Raw genomic sequence first — 21,819 nt, forward strand, 5'->3', positions numbered from 1 at the left:
CTGAAAATTTTTATTTTGTGAATTCATACCAATGAAGGTTTTTTGGGGGGGGAATAGAGTCAGAAAAGGTCTCATCCAGTAAATGAAAAACCTTTGTTATTCAAGAAAGATTTAAGAAAAAATGTTAGAATTCAGTTGAGAAGTGTGGGTGGAGAGCAGAGAATAGATCTTAAGACAGTAAAAAAGATGGAGATGAAGCAAAGAAAAGACAGACGGCCTCCAGAGTTTGGATGAAAGTACCAAGAAGCAATTACAATGTCAAACACAGAAGACATAAAGAAAAGAGCTTACTGATAAAGAGAGAAGACAAGCTACTAAAGAGATGTCCACCAAAACAAATTATAAGAGCAGAGACTACATCTGTTTTATTCACCAATGTATTTAGAACCTAGCACAGTGTTTGACACACAGTAGGTGATTAATAAACGCTTATAGAAGCGAGAAAGGTCAAAGGGACAGATGGGAACAGCAGACAGGTCAAGGGTTGGACCAAGATTTAATAATACATTATAATATATATAAATAAAAGGTGATGATGTAAGCAACTGACATAAATGAAAATTTCACTAGAATGTAAAGATAGAAAAGGCAGGGTATAGAAATCTGGAAAATACCAGGCATATGTGGTAATGACAAAAATAATTAAAGAGAGACAGGAGAAAGTCAAGCGAAGAAAAGTGAGAAAGGTCACAGATGGCTCTCTGCAGGGAAGTTTTGGAGAAAGTTAGAGGTAAGACAGATGAAAGAGGCAAAGGAGTAAGTGGATGGTGAGGAAGTGGGTCTAGAGAATGTGGAGAACTCATTCAAAAAGTATGATGAAGAGGGGCGCCTGGGTGGCTCAGTGGGTTAAAGCCTCTGCCTTCGGCTCAGGTCATGATCCCAGGGTCCTGGGATCGAGCCCCACATCGGGCTCTCTGCTGATCGGGGAGCCTGCTTCCTCCTCTCTCTCTCTGCCTGCCTCTCTGCCTACTTGTGATCCGTCTGTCAAATAAATAAATAAAATCTTAAAAAAAAAAAAGCATGATGAAGAAAAACAAGAAACAGGAAGACAAAAGCTAAAGGAGATGGCATGACTGTGGTAATGTATTCTTGGATGGGGAAATCTAAACAAGTTTGAGGATGAAAGGGTACGAAGTCCCAAAAGTGGCAGGATGAGATGGGAACAAAAGCATACATGGGTTGAACAAGGTAAGAGAAGGGACACCTCTTCTTCTGAAATAGGAGAGGTGCTGGGAACACAGAGTAAAGGAACTGAGCCAGAGGTATATATAGCCATCCCTATTCTTAAAAGTGGGAGAGATCTACTGGGGTGCCTGGGTGGCTCAGTGGGTTAAAGCCTCTGCCTCTGGCTCAGGTCGTGGTCCCAGGGTCCTAGGATTGAGCCCTGCATCAGGCTCTGTGCTCAGCAAGAAGCCTGCTTCCCCCTCCCCCACCCCCGGCTGCCTCTCTGCCTACTTGTGATCCCTGTCTGTCAAATAAATAAATAAAATCTTTAAAAAAAAAAAAAAAGTGGGAGAGAGAGAAAACTTCTCAGAAAGTCTAAGTCATTCCCAGGCAACAAACCACTTACTGAACCACCACAAATTCTGCTTGAGTGTGCTACACAATGTCCTGATAGGCAACACTCCTAGGAATAGGAAGGAATCTGGACTGACCTGTATCTGTATCTGGCTCAGCTTACCCTGGCATAAAGACAAACACACAGAGGACCCCAGTAAATGTTACTGGGATGGAGTGTGAGTAGATAAGCAAGACCTGGGATAACTCAAAGGCTCATACAGGCTAATATTTCTCCTTCAAAAGGAATGCTGATATTAAGGAAGAACTCTGGCTAGAGCAAAGAATCCACACTGAGTCCCCCCTAGAAGCCTCGAGAGAGCTACCCTGAGAAAAGTCCTATCTTCATTATCACTGTCCCCAGAGAACTGTACCATACACTGGCGTCTTCCCTGGCAGGATGACGATAATGAGCTGCAGCCCTGAGTAGGTGTTCTTGAGATGCCGGAACATGGGCTCCACGCTGTCTGCCCCCTGCGCGTATTTGCAGAAGCAAGGCTGGCCCTGGATGGGCATCCCTGCATCCTTGGAAATCTTCCGTAGCTGGTCTGTGAAGTTCCTGCAGCACAAGTATGGTCATGACAGGAGGCGGTGAGTCCCACTTCAATACCACTGAACAAATGCCAGTATCTTAGGTACCTAGCACTAGGACAGCCAATGAGAAATTCTGACATAAATGAGACGTGATCACCACCAATGTAAAAAACAAATTTATAGTTGAGTAGGACAAAAATCACACTTGCTAAGTATTCAATGGTATAAGCAGAGAGCCAAGGGAGCCCAGAGAAAGGACCTGTGGGAATTCTGAGTCCCCACCTTGTCCCACTCAAGTAGCTGATTCGTGTGCACTAAGTCCACAGCAATATGCAAATGCCCAAGAGACAGGCCTCTGTTCATATTAAAATAAACTCCAACAGTGATCAAAGCACAGGAGGTGCTCAGTAAAAATGAGCTCCCTCCTCCCCTACTGATTCTTTGAAGCCTAAGAGCAAATAATTAAACAAGCTTTCCTTTGGCTCTGGGGCTTTACCCTAGGAAAGGAAGACAAAGTTGGAAGAAAGGGTACACATGCAGATTTAAAAAATCAAGCTACATACGTACGATGATAGATTGAAATGAATAGCAGAAAATTTAACTTGAAAATCCTACATTTAGAGTAAAAGCAACATATAAACAGAGAATAAAACCAATTACTTAGGGGACATTATATAGTATATAAATACAAATATGATAGATTCAGAAGCCTATGTAGTGAGAAAATTACTATTTTTTCACATATTTAGAAAAAAAAAGCAAACAGATAAATACAGTATGATACTATTATGTAAAATTTAAAATCACTTGAGCGACGCCTTGGTGACATATGCGGTTGAACTCTGACTCTTGGGTTTGGCTGGGTTATGATCTCAGGGTCGTGAGACTGAGCCCCACGTTGGGCTCCATGCTCAGCTTGGAGTCTGCTTGGGTTTCTCTCACCCTTTCCCACTTCCCCACTTACCCACCCCTGAGCTGTCTCTCTCTCTCTAAAATAAATGAATAAATCTTAAAAAATGTTTTAAAATCACTTATATATAGATTTTATATATATATATAAATTAGATGGAAGGTCATAATAGTTCATGATAGTGGGGCACCTGGGTGGCTCAGTGGGTTAAAGCCTCTGCCTTCAGCTCAGGTCATGATCCCAGGGTCTTGGGATCGAGCCCCGTATCGGGCTCTCTGCTCAGCAGGGAGCCTGCTTCCCTTTCTCTCTCTGCCTGCCTCTCTGCCTCTGTGATCTCTGTCAAATAAATAAATAAAATCTTAAAAAAAAAATAGTTCATGATAGGGACTACATTAGAGGGAGGAACTGAACTAATATGGAGAATATAAAGGTATCAAACTTAGTAAGTCAAATTTAGTAAGTGGGTCTCTACTTCAAAGAAAGTGGTATACCCAATCTTTTCTCTACCACCAAATCACACTTAACTATTATGTTCTCTGCTGGAGGTCACATGTTGAAAGAAGTCTAGAATAGGGAAGATCTTGAAATCCCCTCCTAAAAGGGATACAGTGGAGGTAACAGAACTTCTTTAGCCAAAAGAAAAATTCCAAGGGTTGACCACAGGACTCCCTCATCCATTCCCAATTACCAATTTCTCTACCCCCACAGCCATCTTCACTTCTCCCTCAATCTTGGCAGAAAGGATGCCTTTTCCTGTGCTCTGGATCCCATTCCCTCACTCACACTTAGGAACTTTGCTCTATTTACTTTCCAGTTCCTCAGAGTTCTTATATTCAGCCTCTGTTCACCCTGTCCATTCTCCCTGGACAATGTCATCCACTACTATACCCAAAGACTCAGATTTTAATCTTTAGCCCAGAACCAAACATCAAACTGGGCACCACTGACCCAGGTGTACAAGTCATATTCTTACCCTTTGCATCTGGGGATCACTGGGAGAAGGGAACGTCTGACAAACAGATGCCCAACTCTGAGATTCTAGGTTTATCAGTTTCTGTACCCCAAAATACCCCAAACAAAGGATTTTTTCAAAAGAACTGTGCAAGGAAAGAACATGAGAATGAGAGACGCATACAGAGAATAGAGCTACCAACAAGCTGACGACAGAAAGGCAGAGAGCTGGGAGCCCTTCCAAAATTGCTAAGGGCCAGCTCTCTAATGCTAAGCCAAGGCTAAGAGTGGCCTGATCTAAATGGCGCTAAAATCCCCAAAACCCAGGAAGGGGGACAAGAGGAACTCATTTAAAAGAAACTGTTGGGGCGCCTGGGTGGCTCAGTGGGTTAAAGCCTCTGCCTTCGGCTCGGGTCATGATCTGAGGGTCCTGGAATCAAGCCCCACATCGGGCTCTCTGCTCAGCAGGAAGCCTGCTTCCCCTCCTCTCTCTCTCTCTCTGCCTGCCTCTCTGCCTACTTGTGATCTCTGTCTGTCAAATAAATAAATAAAATCTTAAAAAAAAAAAAAGAAAAGAAAGAAAGAAAAGAAAGTATTAAGGGTGCCTGGGTGGGTCAGTCATTAAGCATCTGCCTTCGGCTCAGTCATGATCCCAGGGTCCTGGGATTGAGCCCCACATCAGACTCCTTGTTCCATGGGAAGCCTGTTCTCCCTCTCTCACTCCCCCTGCTTGTGTTCCCTTTTTCACTGTGTCTTTGTCAAAATAAATAAATAAAATCTTTAAAAAAATAAAAAACAAATTAAAAACTAATAATAAAATAAACTATTAAGTGTGATGGTGGTAGTTATATATCTATGAGAGGAGAAGGGAGAAAGACAGGTAGGGCAGCCAGAGTCCCTACATTCATCAGGTGCTACTGTAACTAATTCTTACGAAATCCCCAATGCCAGCTGAACCTGCCAGGACACACAGCTCTATTATCCTTGTCAACACCCAAAGTGGTCAGCTCCACCAACTCTTCCTCAGTCTAGGTGTGCACTGACCCTTTGACCCTATTCTAGATCCAAATAAGAAGCAACCACATCAAAAGACTACAGGAAATAGTGAACTATACACTTTAAATGGGTTAATTTTGCGGTACTTGAAATATCTCAATTAAAAAAAACTGACTTTACTATTCATTCATTCACTCAAGACCATTACTCCCCTAATGTATTCCTTTAAATCATTTGGCTATATCATCGTCTTCATTGCCATCATCTGTCCCTAGTCACTCAGCCACAGGTAGCTAAGAGGCCCTTACAACTCATGTTCATCTAATTCAGGTCACTTGGACCTGAATGAACAAATTCTGTATATAGGAGAGGAGAGCCCAGAGAACCAGCTGAGCTTTTGTTTCTAATGAGGAATACAAGCTCTCAAGCCTCAGATCTGATTTGATCCCAACTCTGACAACTTCTTGATATGCAAACCTTGTACAAGGTACTCTTTGAGCCTCAGTCTCCTGAAAATGGAAATACCACCACCTACTCACTGTGAAGATGAAATGAGAGAACGTAAAATTAAGTAGTGTTGCTGCAACATTATAGTCATCACTGTATTATTTACTACCAATGTTAGTAATTATAACAATAAAATAATTCAGGTCTCCTTTAAGAGATTCATGTCCTAAAATCATCATCTCTGACACAAATACAACTTATGGAGACTTCTGACCACAGATGGACAGAAAAGGAATAGGCAGAAGTTTGAGCCAGGAAGCACAGAGAAGCAGGGTCAAGAGTCAGAAAGAAGAGACCACAAATCAAATCTTGGCCCTTTGTGGGTAGGGGAAGGTAGGCAGCTCTAGGGTGCTTCCCACCCTTCCACCCATATACCCAAAACTCCTTACTTGAGCACCTCTTCTCGACACTGCTTTTGGGGTGCGAAGCAGGCGATGGCCCAGACTTTGATCTCAATCCCGTTGTAGAACTGTTTCCCCCGCATGTCCCAGACACCCTGATTAGGCGTGGCAATGGCCCGGTTCTGGGGATAGGCAGAGGGGGCGCCCAGGTGAGCCTCAGTAGAGCCAGGTGAGTAGGGGAGCAAAAGCCCCTGGCTATATAAACCCAATTCCCCTCTCCCATATGCCCCAGAGATGTTGTCTGGCCCTGACCCTGCTCACCCGGCCGCCGTACTGCAAGATGGGCGCCGGCAGCACTCGCCCCGTCACCTCCGTCATGTCATCCTTCACTTTGATCCCAAATTCCTGGATGTAGGGATCTAGGTTGTAGCTGGCATTCTTCATCTGCAAGACAAAAGGAGGGGATCTCAGAAGAGCAGCAACCTGGCAATACTGCTCACCCTCTGGGTCCCAAGGAGAAAGCCCTGAAGAGCAGCTGGGGCTGGCAAGTAATAGCCCTAAAAAAGGGGGGGAAAGTGGAAAATGAAGTAAGTGGGAGTGGATAACACAGGGAAGTAATACAGGAGGGAAAAAGAAATAGGAAGCCAAGTAGCTACAGGGTCAAGAAACAAGAGCAGTCCTATGGAATCCCAGGCAACAAATCCAGACTTTGTGTTCTCCTGAGGATCCTGCCAAGGCAGAAAAGCATCTATGCTACCAGGGGCCCCAATGACTGAGCAACCAAGCATACATTTCTCTGCAGCCCTACTGACCAGGCGGCTAATCTCCTCCTGTCTGTCTGGGGCCGACCTAGCTGTAGCCTTTATCATGGTCGAAGTCTGGTTGTCGGTCAACTTCTTAATGCAGCGCTGCCCAGCCACAATGTTACAGACCTGAGGAAACGAGAAGGACAGGTAGCTCTGGCTTGAGTACAGTCCACCCTGTACCCAGAGCCCCACAATAAGGGAAGAGACCTTGGCTGTCAGCCCTGGGAAGGGGACTGCAAAATCTCTTGTGCAGAGACAAGTTAAGTTAGAAAATATCCATGTACAATACAAAAGGCAATATAGCCACTTTGTCATTAACAGATTGGAATCCAGAGCCAGATCTAGGCTCAGGTCTCATGTTAACTGGGGAGAACAGTAACAATCTCATAGGGTTGTTCAGAGACTAAATAAAATAAAGCACTTAAAGGACCGCATATAGTTCTGGAACACAGTGAACACTCAGTAAACTCTAGCATAAATTATTATTTACCAAAGGACCCAGTATAGAGCTCTTCTGAATACTAAAAAACTCAATACACACAAACTGGATTCCAAAGGTAGTAGACAGCCCTTCAATGGTGACAAGCAGTCAGCTGCTCCCCTGCAATCCACCAGGAAAACTGGAGATGGCTCTTAACTCTTGAGCCCCAGCCTACAGATGATCACTAAGCCCCTGGACTACAGAAATCAGTCTCTATTGGCTGACAGCGTCCTCTACTGGTGTGAGTTCCCACCATGCATTCCTGTTTTGGGACCCAAGAGAACACAGCAGAGATCAGAAAAAAGACTTTCTAGTAGAGTACAAGACTTTCATTCCCCAATATACTATATTCAAGATGCTGTGAACAGGAAGCCTTTTGGCAGAGTAGAGAGAGCCAGTAGGTTGGAAGGACTTGAGTTTGAAGTCCAGCTTTGCCATTTCTAGGTGATATTACCTTGGGCAGGTCTCTTAACTACTCTGAGACTCTGCTTCTTTAATTTCAGTCACGGGATAAAACACTAGCTGTCTACAAGGTTGTTGTGAGGAGTTACACAAAATGAAATATATAATTTGTTCACGTAGGGCCAATACTATTTAAGTACTGGTTTTCCTCCAAATTTCCAAAGTTTATTGTGAACATTGGTAGGAAAACCAGGACAAGGTCACCTGCCCTTAAATTCCATATCCCAAAGAATATACAAATTAGTCGATTCAATTAATAAAAATCTAGAATTGTTATAATTTAGGAGATTGCCTTCTTAAAAGCACCTTAAAGTTGTGGCACTCTTGACAAATAATTTAAGCTATAGAATCAACATTAGGGAAAAAACTAAAGCAGGGATATGGAGAAATTGGAATCCTGTGCATTGCTCATGAGAATATGAAATGGTACAGCCACTGTGGAAACAGTATGGTGATTCCTCACAAAGTTAAACACATAATTACGATATGATTCAGTAAATCTACACCTGAGTATGTACTCAAAAGAAGTGAAAGCAGGGACTAGAATATCTGTACACCTATATTCATAGCAGCATTATTCATTATAGCTAAAAAAGTGAAAGCAACCTAATGTATCCATCAATGAATGAATGGATTAAAAAATGTGGCATATATGTACCAAAAAAATATTACTTAGCACTGAAAAGGAAAAAAAATTCTGACACATGATACAATTTAATGAACCTTAAAGACATTATGCTAAGTGGAATATGCCAGTCAAAAAAGGGCACATATTATATAATTCTATTCATATAAAATGTCCAGAACAGACAAATGCACAAAGACAGAAATAGATTAGTGATTACTAAGGGCTGACTGGTCAGAGAAGAAGTGTAAGTGACTACTGATGGGTATGAGTTTTCTTCTGGAAATGATGAAATATTTTAGAATTAGATAATAGTGATGGTTATACAATTCTAAACATACTAAAAACCATTGAACTGTACATTTTAAGAGGGTAAGTTTTATGTATACAAATTATATCTTGATAAAGTTATTCTAAACAGTGATATTTAAAAAAAAAAAATCCCACCTGGCTACAACTGCTTACATGATTGGACCCTGCACCTCTCTCTGAAATCATCCCCTCATATATTACACACCAGCCACTATGGCCTTCTAGCTCTTAAAAAAATCCAAGCTCCCTGCTGCTTTAGAGACTTTGTACTTATTATTTACTTCCTGCCTGGAAGGATCTTAACCTCAGGTTAATGAAGGTTGTCTCAAAATTTAGGACTCAAATGTCTCCTAAAAGAGACCCGCCCTGACCATAATAACTAAAGTGGCTCTCCAAACCCCTTCTCCCTTACTTCTGTCCCCTTTATCTGTTTTATTATTCTTATACCACTTACAACTATGTCAAACTATCTTATTTATTGTCTATCTCCCCCTTCTAGAATATTAAGCTCTATGACAGCAGGGACCTTGTCTGTCTTGTTAATCTCTACATTCCCGGCACCTAAAAGAGCAAATAACACACAGCAGGAGCTCAATTAATATTTGTTAAATAAACAAATGATAATAAGAATAAAAATATGTCATTATATAAATTATTCACCTTGGAAACTAATGTTTACACAGAAGTAATGTTAATTTGCTAAAAATCTTAGCTTGCAGAAGATATTAACTAAAGCCTATCGACTTAGCTGGGATTGTCTTTGAAAACTCCTGTTTTTACCTCAAGAGAACATACTGTTTTCGTCCCACTTTCCGTGCATCAACAGCTTTTTTTTTTAAGATTTTATTTATTTATTTGAGAGAGAGATCACAAGTAGGCAGAGAGGCAGGCAGAGAGAAAGGGGGAAGCAGACTCCCCGCCGAACAGAGAGCCCAATGTGGGGCTCCATCCCAGGACCCTGAGACCATGACCTGAGCCGAGGGCAGAGGCTTAACCCACTGAGCCACCCAGGTGCCCACATCAACAGCTATTAACTAAAGTCAGAGTTCTTAGGTTTTGGGATCTTATCTTCCCTCTGCCTTAATTTCCTCTGGTTAGCTCTAAAATCCCAGAAGCTAATGGAAAGCTTGAGCTTTGGTCCCAGCTATCTGACTCTTGCTGTGGAAACAGAGTGAGATGTTATTCTAGGTTAGTGCTCCTCCAATTTTAATGTTCATATGAATCCTCTCTGGATTTTGTTAAAAGATTTTGATTCAACAGTTCTAGGTGGAACCTGAGATTCCACATTTCAAATAAGTCCCACTTGTTCTATATTTCAAACAAGTCCCACATTTCAAACAAGTCCCCCAAGTAGTATCTGTTGCTATTGGTCTACTGACCACACTTTAGTCCAGTAGTACTGGACTAAACAATGAAGAAGTCAGCAGTAGTTTCTCATTACGCATTTTGGCTAGTGTATACCAAATCAAATATAGCCCAATGGTTCTGCATTTGTATTCTATGATTTAAATAGCATTTCTATTCTTGAACTGCAGGATTTCAAAGATTTGTTAAAGCATAAAGATATGATAAATCTTGGGGCTAAAACCTTTTCAAAAGGAACACATTGATCACCACAGTGGTAACAGTGAATAGGATTCACATTGTAGCTAACAAATATCTCTGTTTTCTGGAAAATAAGGTATACTTGTATCTCTAGATCATTTATGATCCCCAGCTCCAAGGAAGAAAAATCAAAAATTAAGACAGGATAAGAGAAATAAAAATTAAAATGAATTCAGATATCTGAAATCTCTGTCCTGAATGAACTACTTATTTATTAAATATAAATACAGCTTTCACCTTACCTGGCAGTCCTAAAAGAACATGATAGCAGGATGGGGAATAACGAAAGAAATTAGCAGGTAAGAATGAGGCCTACAATTCACAAAATGACCTCATACCTCTCAGAACGTCAATTTTCCAAGCTTCAAAATGAGAATGAGAGACTACGAATGGGAGAACACACCTCTGATCATCAGTGTGCAAGTACAATGCTTGTTCTCCAACCCAGCCATTACTTGGCAGCCTCACCTCTAAGGGCAGGTAGGTATGCTTTTGTTCCTGGCCAACTTGCAGGCAGGGCAGGTGGGGATACTTGAGCTGAAGGTTATATTTCTGCTTGAAATACTGTGCCACGGTGCACTCCACAGTCTGTCCACTCTCTAGCTGCAAGGGAAACCTGTTTGGGGGAAGGGAAGGAAGTGTCAGAGCCCAGCACTTAATCCCACCTCTTTAGACTTACAACCACGGGAAGCCCCAGACTTGGCTTCATCCCTATCCAGCCTCTTTGAGCACTGCCGTTCACGGGAAAACAGGCAAGACAGGGCTCTGAGAGGGAAGACAAAAGATCTGAAAGGCAAGTTCCACAATACTCAAGACCATATCTGACTCATATGCATTTCTAGTGCTGACCATAAAGTCCAACACACAGCAGAGACTCATAGTCCAGCAGTCTGAGGTCAAGGAGGTGGACAGAATCAATGACAAATTCCCCAAGGTCTAGCCCAGGAGCCCTGCCTTCTTTTTCAGAAGGAAGAGTAAGTTGTGAAAGATCCCTACATTTACAGAACTGAGGCAGCAGTCAGGGGAACACTCTTGTTCTATAGTAAAGGCCCAAGGAAATAGATGGAGACGAAGAAGGTAAAAATGTTAAGGAGAGTATCAAAGATCTGGGAAGTTTGGAGGATGTATGCCAAACTCCCACAGCTTATCTTTGAAAACAGGGCTCATCCTCAAGGCTGTTAGGGTTCAGGGAGAGGGAGGAGAGTGAAAGAAGTTATGATGAAATATCAGCCCTCTTCCACTAAGGTATGGCTTAGCAGCCTGTCAACTCACGTCTGATGGCTGGCAGGGCGGCGGGTAACATTACACACACGGTATTTCCTCTTCATCTGTCCACAGTGGGTCACTTCCACCTTTAGCCCTGGGATACACACACTGCTTGTCAGAGTTGGAAAAGGCTTCTCATGCGCCCAGGCTTGGCCTCTCCCCTGAATATATCCCAAGGGGATTTCCTTTTAGGACTAAACACAAAGTGGTGCTGTTTCCCTTCCCCACCTGGTTGGATCCTCACCTTTGATCTCCTTGGTGAAACGCACACGCTGAGAGTCTGTGAGGGGCTTGGGTTGCTCATCTATGTTCCTGATGTCCAGCACCTCACACATGAACTCAATCACCGGCTGTGCCTTGTAGAAGGCAGTGGCTGAGACTGTGGGGACAGGGTGGATATAGCTCAGCTCAGGTTTGGACTTTCAGAATAAATGGAGGCACTGCTTTTTACACCCTCTTCCTTATAGGGTATTGGGATGGGGGAGGGGTCCCAGGGCTGTAGGGATTAGACTAGGAGTTGGTTGCAGAGCTGGGAGGGATGAGGCTGGGAGTGTGGTCACTGGACTCAGGGTGCCCCTGGCTCCATAGCTCTCCCCACTCACCATCAATGTTGAGCATCATCTTCCACATGGCAGGGCGCACAGACTGGTGAAAGCCGAACCAGACCTCGCGCCCACCCCCCAGCGGGTGGTAGTAGCCCTCAGGCGGTGAGAAGAAGGAGCGGCCCACGGGGGTGTACCTGGCAGGGACAGGCAGAGAACTGGTCCCTCGGGCACAGGCCCCCACCCTGTGAGGCATCCTGGGCACGGAGGAGCCCTGGCCTGGAAGGCAGGACACCAGGGCTTTAATTCCAGCTCTGATCCTTGACTAGTTGTATGACTGACCTTGTACAAGTCTATCTTTTCTCTGTCCTGCAGGGACAGATGGGGTGGAGGTCCAAAGATATCTATAAGGGCCAGGGCCAAGGCTTTAAACCACCTAAATGTATATGCATACTGTTTGGCATATGGTAGGGCTTCAATGAATGTTTTATTTGAAATGCATATTGTGGGACCTTAGTAAATGCTTATTCCCCACCTCCCCACATAGCAATTATGCCACCACTAGTTGCCCAGTTACAAACTAAACCCAGTACCTCATGGATGCCAGGTGCCTCATGGCCACATCCAGGGCTTGCACAGACTCCAAGGGAACAGGGATCTGCCCACTGACAAGGGCCTCGTGCAGCATGCGCCAGCTAACAATAGCTAGCCACTTGATGGAGACCTTGAAGATTCGATCCTTCCCTTCCCCAGGGATTGTCACCTCAAAGTCAACCTTCAGAAGAAAGGAGGTGAAGGATTGCCAGTGCTTTCCACACAGTCCAACATTCCTTGCCCTGCCCCAGCTTCCCCCACCACACAGATTTCCCAAGCACTTGCTCCTTAAACTGACAGGGCTAACAATGAAGATTTCAGAGGAAATCCAGACATTTAGTCTCTAGCCACCTTAGCTTAGTACTTCTATCCCTCTCAACTTAGCAGGAAGTCCTTTAGGTCTATTTTAAGTCTAATCTCAGTCTGTTTGGGACAAGGACAGACATACACTGGCTAAAAAAACATCAGCATCTACCCATCCCTCACCCTAAAACACACTTTCTCATCATAAAAGATGAAAGATATTTCTGAACTGCCAGACTCCAAATAGACTTACATGAGTTGCGTACCACTCCAGATCCCTGACACATCTAGCCTGACTCCCAACTTACCCGTTCATTGCCAATAGGCAGTGCTGTGACAGTGTAAATGTTCTTCTTTCCATCATACACGGGCTTGCGATCACCAAAGATCTGAGGCTTGAAATGCTGGACCATGTATTCCACCACCTCCCTGTAGGGGATAGGAGTAGCCTATGGAAGCTGAGAGACTACTACTTCAAGCTCTTGGAAGCAATTCGATGTTCAGGTAATGTCCACCCCCTCCTAGCAGTTACTCTAATCTCATCTACTCTGTGGTAGTGCTTCTCAAATGTTAACTTTCATATGAATCACCTGGAGATTTTATTAAAATGCAGATTCTAATTCAGGTCTAGAGCAAAGTCTGAAATTCTACAGTCTTAATAAGCTATCAAGTGATGCTTATGGTTCTCAGATCACCAAGGCTCTAAAGAATCTGAAAGAGAAGGTACATGTGCCTTCTGGTGCCAAAGGGGGGTGAGGGGGCTGGGGCAGAGAAGAAAAGGGCTCATTCCCAGGGTCTATCTAGAAATCAGGAACAGAATCCAGGCTGCTCCACTCCCCAAACTGAGACATAAAAAAAGGTAGATGAGGAAAAGGTGTGAATTGAAATAGGAATAAACCGTGGAAGAACCCTGTCTCTTCGATCTCTCTGAAGCCCTAAGTCCCACCACCCCATTATCATCTCTTTCTTGATTTTACTTCATGTCCTCTGCCCCTAAGATCCCAGAGTGTCCATTTATCCTTCAGAAACCATTCCACCCAACTTTCTGACCTCTTTACTTTCTAAACCAAAGTTCTTGAATACTATTGGATTAAAAAAACCTCAAACTGTACTTTGTAAATAACAATAAATACATGGTTTCAATCCTAATTAGGCTTTAGTGCTACCAAGCAATCTTTTCCACGTCCCTGATCAGTTCCACCCCTCACAGACTTTGTCAAACTTTCTCCTCTACCCTCTAACCCCAGAACCCATTTCTACCTCCAATCAAAAATCAACTCTAGGGGCACCTGGGTGACTCAGTGGGTTAAGCTTCTGCCTTCGGCTCAGGTCATGATCTCAGGGTTCTGGGATCGAGTCCTGCATCGGGCTCTCTGCTCAGCAGGGAGCCTGCTTCCTCCTCTCTCTCTGCCTACTTGTGATCTCTGTCTGTCAAATATATAAATTTTAAAAATCTTAAAAAAAAAAATCAACTCTAATGACTCTAAAAAGAGCACAAGATAGGCAAGGCCACCTTCAAGTTCCCAGACATATGAATAAACATATTTATGTATGCAGCCCTCTTTTCTTTTCCTCTCACACTTGAAATGTCCCTTCCATATGTAATTTTTAAATATGTGAAAATCTGTTCAACTTCACTCAATACAGAAACTCAATTTAAAATTAAACCAAGATTGAGGCACCTGGCTGGCTCAGTTGGTAGAGCTGCAACTCTTGATCTCAAAGCTGTAAGTTCAAGTCCCAAGCTGGGCAAAAGAACTTATTTTAAAAAATAAATAAAGGGACGCCTGGGTGGCTCAGTGGGTTAAAGCCTCTGCCTTTGGCTCAGGTCATGATCTCAGGGTCCTGGGATCGAGCCCTGCATCGGGCTCTCTGCTCTGCGGGGAGCCTGCTTCCCCCCTGCCCACCTGCCTCTCTGCCTACTTGTGATCTCTGTCAAATAAATAAATAAAATCTTTAAAAATAAGTAAATAAATAAAATTGGTCAAGGTATAATTTTCTACATGTCAGAATTCTAAAGGTCAAAAAATCCAATACACTGGACTGGTACAGAAGGAAGAGGCACTAATACTCTGATAATGGGAGTATAAATTGGTACAACTTACCTTAAAAAAAAAAAAAAATAACAACTGGTAGTATCTCCAAATTTTTCAATGTATTATGCCAGCAATTCCACACCTAGGAATTTATCCTACGGATACACTCATATTTGAGTGCAAAAATGTATCTACATTTGATAATATTCAACAGTTTCACTTTTGTAGCAAAAGTTTAGGTTAAAGCTAAGTGTTCCTCCATAGATTTATTAAATAAGTTATAATACATCCATTCAATGGAATATCTATAGAGCTATGCAAAAGACTAAGGCAGATATACATGATCTGATATATACTGTTCAGTGGAAAAAAGCAAGGTACAGAACAAGGCTTACTGGATTCTGTATTTTGTGTGTTTTTTTAAGATTTTATTTATTTATTTAGAATGCGAGAACACAAGCAGGGGGAGTGGCAGAGGGAGCCAGAGAAGCAGGCTCCCCACTGAGCAGGGAGCCCAATGTGGGGCTCCATCCCAGGACCCTGGGAACATGACCTGAGCCAAAGGCAGATACTTAACCAATGGAGCCACCCCAGCACCCCTATTTTGTGCATTTTAAAAAATGTTTTATATACACATATGCTTGCATATGCAAACAAAAATATATGGAAACATACTCAAGAATGGTAACAATGAATGCCTCTAGGGAAAAAGACTAGGGGACTAAGGACCAGGGTAACAGGAGACATTTTTCACTGCTGCTCTTTTTGTAATATTTTATTTATTTTTACATTGTGCATATGTAGTTTTCAAGTAATAATGAAATAAATTAATTCTGAAAAGAAATATCGCTTCGGGGCACCCAGATGGCTTAGTTGGAAGAGCATCAGACTCTTGTTCTCAGGGTTATAAGTCTGAGCTCCATGCTGGGTAGAGAGATTACTTAAAAATAAAATTTTAAAAAAAAAAAAAAAGAAGAAAGAAAGAAAAGAAGTATTGCTCTTTCCAAGGCTAATTCCTCCAACTATGTGTCCTGTAATGTCTTCCTGCCTTAGCAATGAGTAGGAACTCATTCCTCTCCCTCCTGCCCGGTACCTTTAACTAGCTTCTTCTCCTGTTTATCTAGGTCTCCTTCTTAAAAACTTTCAATTCATTCATTCATTTTAACAAATACTGCAATGCACAATGCACTGTACTTGACTCCTATAAATCCTCTCTAACCAACATAGTGTCTCTCTCTCCCCATGCTTCACTGTCAAGCTATTTAATAAAGGCTATTTGCCCTCACCGTCCTTACCACATTACCTTCTACATATTCATCAACTCACTGTAGTTAGATTACTATCCCAACTACTCTGCAGAAATTGCTTTGCAAAAGGCACCAATATCTCTTAATAGCCAAATTCAATGATATTTTTCAGTGTTTACCGTACCTGGAATCTCCTCCTCAAAAACTTCTTTGAATCTGGTGATATCACCCTCTACCAGTTTTCTGGATAGTCTCTGAAGATTCTGAGACTCAGGGCAGTAAAGACCCCTGGATTTGGCAGCTTATGTGCGTCACTTACCGGTTGACTCTGCGAGGACACTTATCCGGCTTGATATCCACCTCGTAGTGGTAGACGTCAATCTTAGGGATGTCCACCTCAAAGTAATTGGCCAGGAGCTTGATTGGTTTCCCCACAGTGCCAATGCCAGGTCGGCGAGGTGCCTGGAACACCTGCTGCAGGGGGGGCAGGTAGGCGCCCGCAGCTACAAGATAAAGAAGCTGGTGAGGGTAGAGTCTAGCAATCTCCTTATCATTCTGATCAGAGAAGGCACAAGGCCTCCCAGAACCGAATGGCAGAGTATAAGGGAAGCCTCTTTCCTGCCTACCCAACCCAACTGAGGGGTTCCACAGACTCAGACAACCCACGTTCATTTTTTTCAAACCTCTCTCCAGTTAGGAAAATTATCCTTCTTGTCTCTCTTCAATTCATCAAGTGAATACTTAATATGTTTCTATCACATGTTAAGCAAAGGAGCTAAATCTGGCTCCCAATAATAAAACTTTCTTTCTTGTACTAGATTAAGACACCTGCCTCCACCAGGTATCTAACAGACCAAGAATGCTTCTCTTCTCTGCCAGCCAGATGCTCACTTCACTTATCACCATCCTGAACATGAAACAGCAACATCGTAATGCTCCTCTGCAATGTAAGCAGGAGGAAGATCCAAAGAAGGTCAGGCTAGAGGAATGTGAGGGAGACAATGTTTTAGAACGGATTAAGGCAACTGAATGGCTGAGGCTGGAGAGACATAAAAGTTGAAAAGGCTAAAAAAAATACAGTTTGGAGACAAAAGAAAGGAGAGAGGCTGAAACAGGAAGCTGACAAAAAGGCCACAACTGGAAATCACAGCAGAAAGAGGCTTGATCTAGGAAAGAGGGAAGGCTGGAGTTAAGGCCTGGGAACCATATAGGTTAGAGTTGGGAGCCTGAGCAAGAAGCAAGGCTGCAACTGGGGAGACAAAGAAGAAAAAGTTCAAAAGAAGAAAAAGCTAAGGAATGAAGACAGGCAGAACACAGGAGACTGGGCCAAGAATAGGCTAGTGTACAGGACTTGGGAAGGAGAGGCAGCCATTAACATGCTGGAGAAGAATGAGATACTGGCTCTGAGGAGGAGAATAAGGTGCTTTGCACAGGCACAGCTCCTGCCATACAGAGAGCCCAGACAGTAACAGAAGGGATCAGTTTCAAGATAGAGCAGGCCCCTGGGAAAGGGCTAGGGCAGGGCCAGCTTCCACTACTTTCTCCGCTCTTGCCACCAGCTAGATTGCTGCCCCTAGTTTTATTTTCTAGCTTGAGGGGAAAGGGAGGAAAAAGGGACACTGCCTAAGAGAAGCCTTTGTCCATAGCTATTATCGTCATTGCCACTAGAGGACCAGCCCAGGTGGGAGAGAGGGATAAACCAGCCCAGAACATCCCATCACCACAGCTCTGCTTTCACAGTCTGCCAGGCAGGGGGGATGGGCATATCCTCAGCTGGGGGGTCAGGAAGAGGTCAGAACCATTCACGGGAGGGGCAAGCTTCCCACAGCTAAGCTGCTGTGTCTCCTTCTAACCACCTGTCAAGCCCAGCCCCACTCTGCAGACAGGGAAATGCAGACAGAAAGGGAGGCTCAGCCTGGGGGGTAAAGGGCCATCAAGGACCAAGCTACATAGGGAAGTGAAAGCCTAACTACTAGCACCTGGGTGCCTACCCCAAAAAGAGCTGGACAAAAATTACACATAAGCAATAGATATATGCAAACACACAGTAAGACACATTCCTGTCATACACAACCAAACACACACTTAGACCTAGATAGTTTACCTTTATATACATACCCCTCACCGCCCTAGATGGTGAGTTCTTCAAGAGCAGGGACTGTATCTTGCCTCCTAGCATATAGGAGGTGTCCAACATACAGATATTAAATGAATAAACAAACAGATCCACAGATATATCACAAAGAACACACATGCATACACATCATTCAAACACCTGCAAACTGCTAAAAAAAAATTATACACCCTGCACAAAATAAACATCCTGGTGGATATAAGAAATACCCTTCCCTTCCCCAAGTTTTTACATTCCATTCACCTCCATAGTCTTCCAGGCTGAATAATCATTTGGATTCTTGGGAAAAAAGACATCCCCTAGAGCTAGGGGCTGGGTGGAAATGATGGGGGATGGGACACTCTAATCTCAAAGGCTTCTCTTCCCCAGACATAGGACTACACATCAAATTCAGCCTTAGGCACCCTCCACTCCAAGGAGGCTTTGGGAAAACAGGAGAAGAACCCCCTCTTCCCCTTCATCCCCAAACTAGGGAAGGCAAAAGGAAGAACCTCTCTCCCATCCCATCCCCCTGCAAGCCTTAGAGCTATACAGAGGTTCCCCCCCCACCCCCCACCCCCCCCCCACACTCTTACCCCACCCTGCCCCCAGTTTTTAGTCTGAGAAAGGGAGACACTTCCCTTCAAACCCAGACAGGGACAGACGGCCACTTTGTGATGCAGATGAGGGCCCCTGCACAGAGGACAAAGCTTGGGCCTTGGGGGGAAAGGGGCGGGGCCCTTCCTTGCAGACAAAAGCAAGGAGGGAGGGGCCATGAAAAGGACACTCCCCCTCCCCCATCCCCAACCAGCCCTGAGAAGGAAAAGTAACCAAGCTGAAAGGCCTGGCTCAGGGATTCCTTCCCTGCAGTTTTGAGGCCCACATACCTCCTTGAGAGCCAGACTGCCTATTCGAAACACAAACTCAAGGCTGCGTTAGCTGTCCAGTAAGCAAAGACTAAGAAGCCAACCTCTCCTAAAAAAAATTTATCCACACATGAGTATATACAAACTACTAAATATCCATACATGTGCTTAACCATTTATGTTCACAATGGAATGTGATTCACTTCATTTACTAAATGTGTACTTTGTGTCAGGGCCTAGACACTCACTGTTTCCACAGATAAATTAGATATTACCTCTACCCTCCTGAAGCTCCCAATGCAGTATATGTGCTTAGAACACACCTGAGCACAGAAAGCACATCAGGACACAGCCCAGTGAAGTGAGCACCAGTACCTTTAGTTTTGTGTACTGTGTCCTCCAACTTCCAAGAAAATAGTCTTGGCCTAGGAAGGAGGCAGTTATGGGGTCCCTCCATTCACAGCTTCCAGACTGAATTCCAACTACCCCTTCTGATGAGGTAAAGTTGGTCCCACTAGGCTACAGCTGACTCCAGATACCAGGCTCTAGTCCCTTCCCTAGAAGATTATATCTTGTAGTAAGAAAAAAAAGTAAATTTCTTCATCACTCCAGAGCCTACTAGGAATTCATCAAAATGAAATCATTAGCAGTGTAGTATGGGTGCCAGCTCCCAGCAATCCATCTGGACCTCTGTAACCTACTACTACTCTATCTAGTACACAGGTTGCTCAAATAGTCTCCAGCGCAGAAAACCAGGAGAATTCCTAGAATGGAGAAAGAATCCTAAGGGAAGGAGAAACGGTTTTCTGAAGTCAGGTGCTCCCCGCATTCTTCATGAAGACCTACATGGCCTTTACGAGGTCATTTTTGTTTGGGGGAAATTAGTCACTAAGTACTTATAGATCAATAAATGGATGAGCTGAGTAAACTGGTAGGAGCTATCTCCTTGGGGGGATGTGGGCATAAGATCAGGCATAAAAAAATAATGATTCTTCCACCAGCAATGAAATTCATGTCCCAAATGAAATGAAATTCTTGTCCTCAATAGAAATCCTATTTCCACCCCTAGAGCAAATGGAAGGAGGTAGTGGGACAAGACCTAAAGGATTCCCAGGTTCAGAATGCTCCTCCAATCAAAGGGTAAGAGATCTAGGACACAGGAGGTGCCACCATTCCACAGCCCATCCTGGAGACTCTGGTCTTGAGGTAGCCCTACCCCAGTCTCTCTGTTCTCATCTCCTTTCACCTTGATTGCCTGTGAATTAGAAGTTAAGGCTATCACCTGGAACTCACCAGGGTGAAAGCTATAAACTCCCCCTCCCCTAAACAACTTATTTGTGACAAAAGGCTAACTTGGCAACCTTGGGTCTAATAACATGGCCCTGACAGTTTCTGGGGAACAAAGAGAAGAGAAAGAAAAGATATCCAGGGGGGGGGATAGAAGCCACAAAAAATATTAAAGAATAGAAAGAGAGTAGGCCGTCACCTGAGGAGACATTTCAATGGAAAAATCATCATCTTTGGATTAAAAGGTCCCATCTCTACAAAGTATTGGACCAGAAACGAGGAAACCAGGCAGACAACCCCTTCCAGGTAAACCTGGTCCTGGCCTTGCTCCTTCAGTAACCAACACCCTTTCTAAGTTCTCTCTTCAGGGGGAGGACATTGCCTTGGTTCCAGTCTTTCCTCATCCCAGGGGCACTTTGGCAGTTTCTCTCAACCCGTTCTTGGCAAATTTTGACTGAGGGTTTCCAGGATCAAGTGTAAGAGCCCCAAAGATGGGGAAGGGGACCATTTCTATTTGCACTCTGCCAACTTAACGTTTGAGAGAACGCGCCCCATCAGCGGGCTCCTTTTCCCAAGACAAATCCGGCGGGATGGGGGAGGGTGGGGGGATTCGGGCAGCCACGCCCCCACCACTTCGGGCTGCCCCTTCCAGCTGCCACCTCCGCGCATGCTCCGGCGCCTCCGCTCCAGCTCCCCAGACTCACGGGGGGGAATCCCGGGACTGGATCCCCACCCACCGCCCCCTGACCCTCGCCCCCGCGTCAGGCCCGGCTGGGGCGGAGCTCACAGCCCAGCTCTGGCGCCTTCTCCCAAGAGACACTAGCCCAGCCCAGCCCCCGCCCCCCGGCATGCAGCAGCACTGGGCCCATCTGTGTCGACCCCCTCCTCTCCTGGACACCTGGAGCCCGCCCCCTGCCACCTGCCGGGCCTCTCCCTAGGCCTCCCGGGATCTCCGGGAGTCCTTACGTGCGTTCAGGCCCTTCTCCCAGATTACTTCCCATCTCCAGGAGTGCATACAGCCTCCTTTGATAAACAGCCCCCGTCTTAGGGCTTCCTTCACAAGGTTTCCCCCGGAACTGCATATAGCCCCCCTTCAAACTGGGCCCCCCATCCCATAAGAGCCCCTCTCCTCACTCAGGAAGCCTCTCCTCATTCGGAAATCCTGTTCTTCACGCGGGAGTCCCCCGGTCCTTGGAGCACACACCGTCCCCCACTCCCGGGGGCCCTTACCTGCTCCCGAGGGTCCCGCTTCCATCCCATATACCCGTGCGGAGGTCAGGCGGCCCGGAGACTGTGGAGTCCAGAGTGAGGGGCCTAGGTACCCCGCACTCTAGCTGCACGGGCTTCCGGGCCGGGCTCGGCACCCCCCCCCAAGCCCGGCCGCTCGCGCCGCTGCCCCCGCAGCCTCCGTTGCCGCCGCCGCCGCGGAGCCTGCAGCAGCTCCCCCTGCGAGCGCCCGGCCAGCTGCCAGTGCGCAG

At 44.8% G+C, this 21,819-nt stretch overlaps 1 protein-coding gene across 2 annotated transcripts in view; it reads right to left on the reverse strand.

Annotated features, from left to right (window-relative positions):
- Positions 1-21,596, reverse strand: part of LOC308341345 (protein argonaute-1) — a gene marked incomplete at its 5' end in the record, with an annotated part of 33,332 nt that extends 11,736 nt beyond the window's left edge. Inside the window, 12 exons of one of the 2 annotated variants that reach the window (XM_080801242.1) lie at positions 1,932-2,116; positions 5,845-5,978; positions 6,118-6,240; positions 6,609-6,728; positions 10,556-10,703; positions 11,360-11,447; positions 11,598-11,732; positions 11,956-12,092; positions 12,489-12,670; positions 13,101-13,221; positions 16,395-16,578; positions 21,572-21,596. In XM_080801242.1, the coding sequence (XP_080657368.1) occupies positions 1,932-2,116; positions 5,845-5,978; positions 6,118-6,240; positions 6,609-6,728; positions 10,556-10,703; positions 11,360-11,447; positions 11,598-11,732; positions 11,956-12,092; positions 12,489-12,670; positions 13,101-13,221; positions 16,395-16,578; positions 21,572-21,596 (1,582 nt within the window). Of the gene's footprint in view, positions 1-1,931; positions 2,117-5,844; positions 5,979-6,117; positions 6,241-6,608; positions 6,729-10,555; positions 10,704-11,359; positions 11,448-11,597; positions 11,733-11,955; positions 12,093-12,488; positions 12,671-13,100; positions 13,222-16,394; positions 16,579-21,571 lie in introns of those variants that run through there. The other variant, XM_080801243.1, reaches the window with a different exon arrangement.
- Positions 21,597-21,819: the final 223 nt, after the last annotated feature.

This window comes from Martes martes, assembly GCF_963455335.1.
Source record: "Martes martes genome assembly, chromosome: 4".
Classification (NCBI taxonomy): Eukaryota; Metazoa; Chordata; class Mammalia; order Carnivora; family Mustelidae; genus Martes; species Martes martes.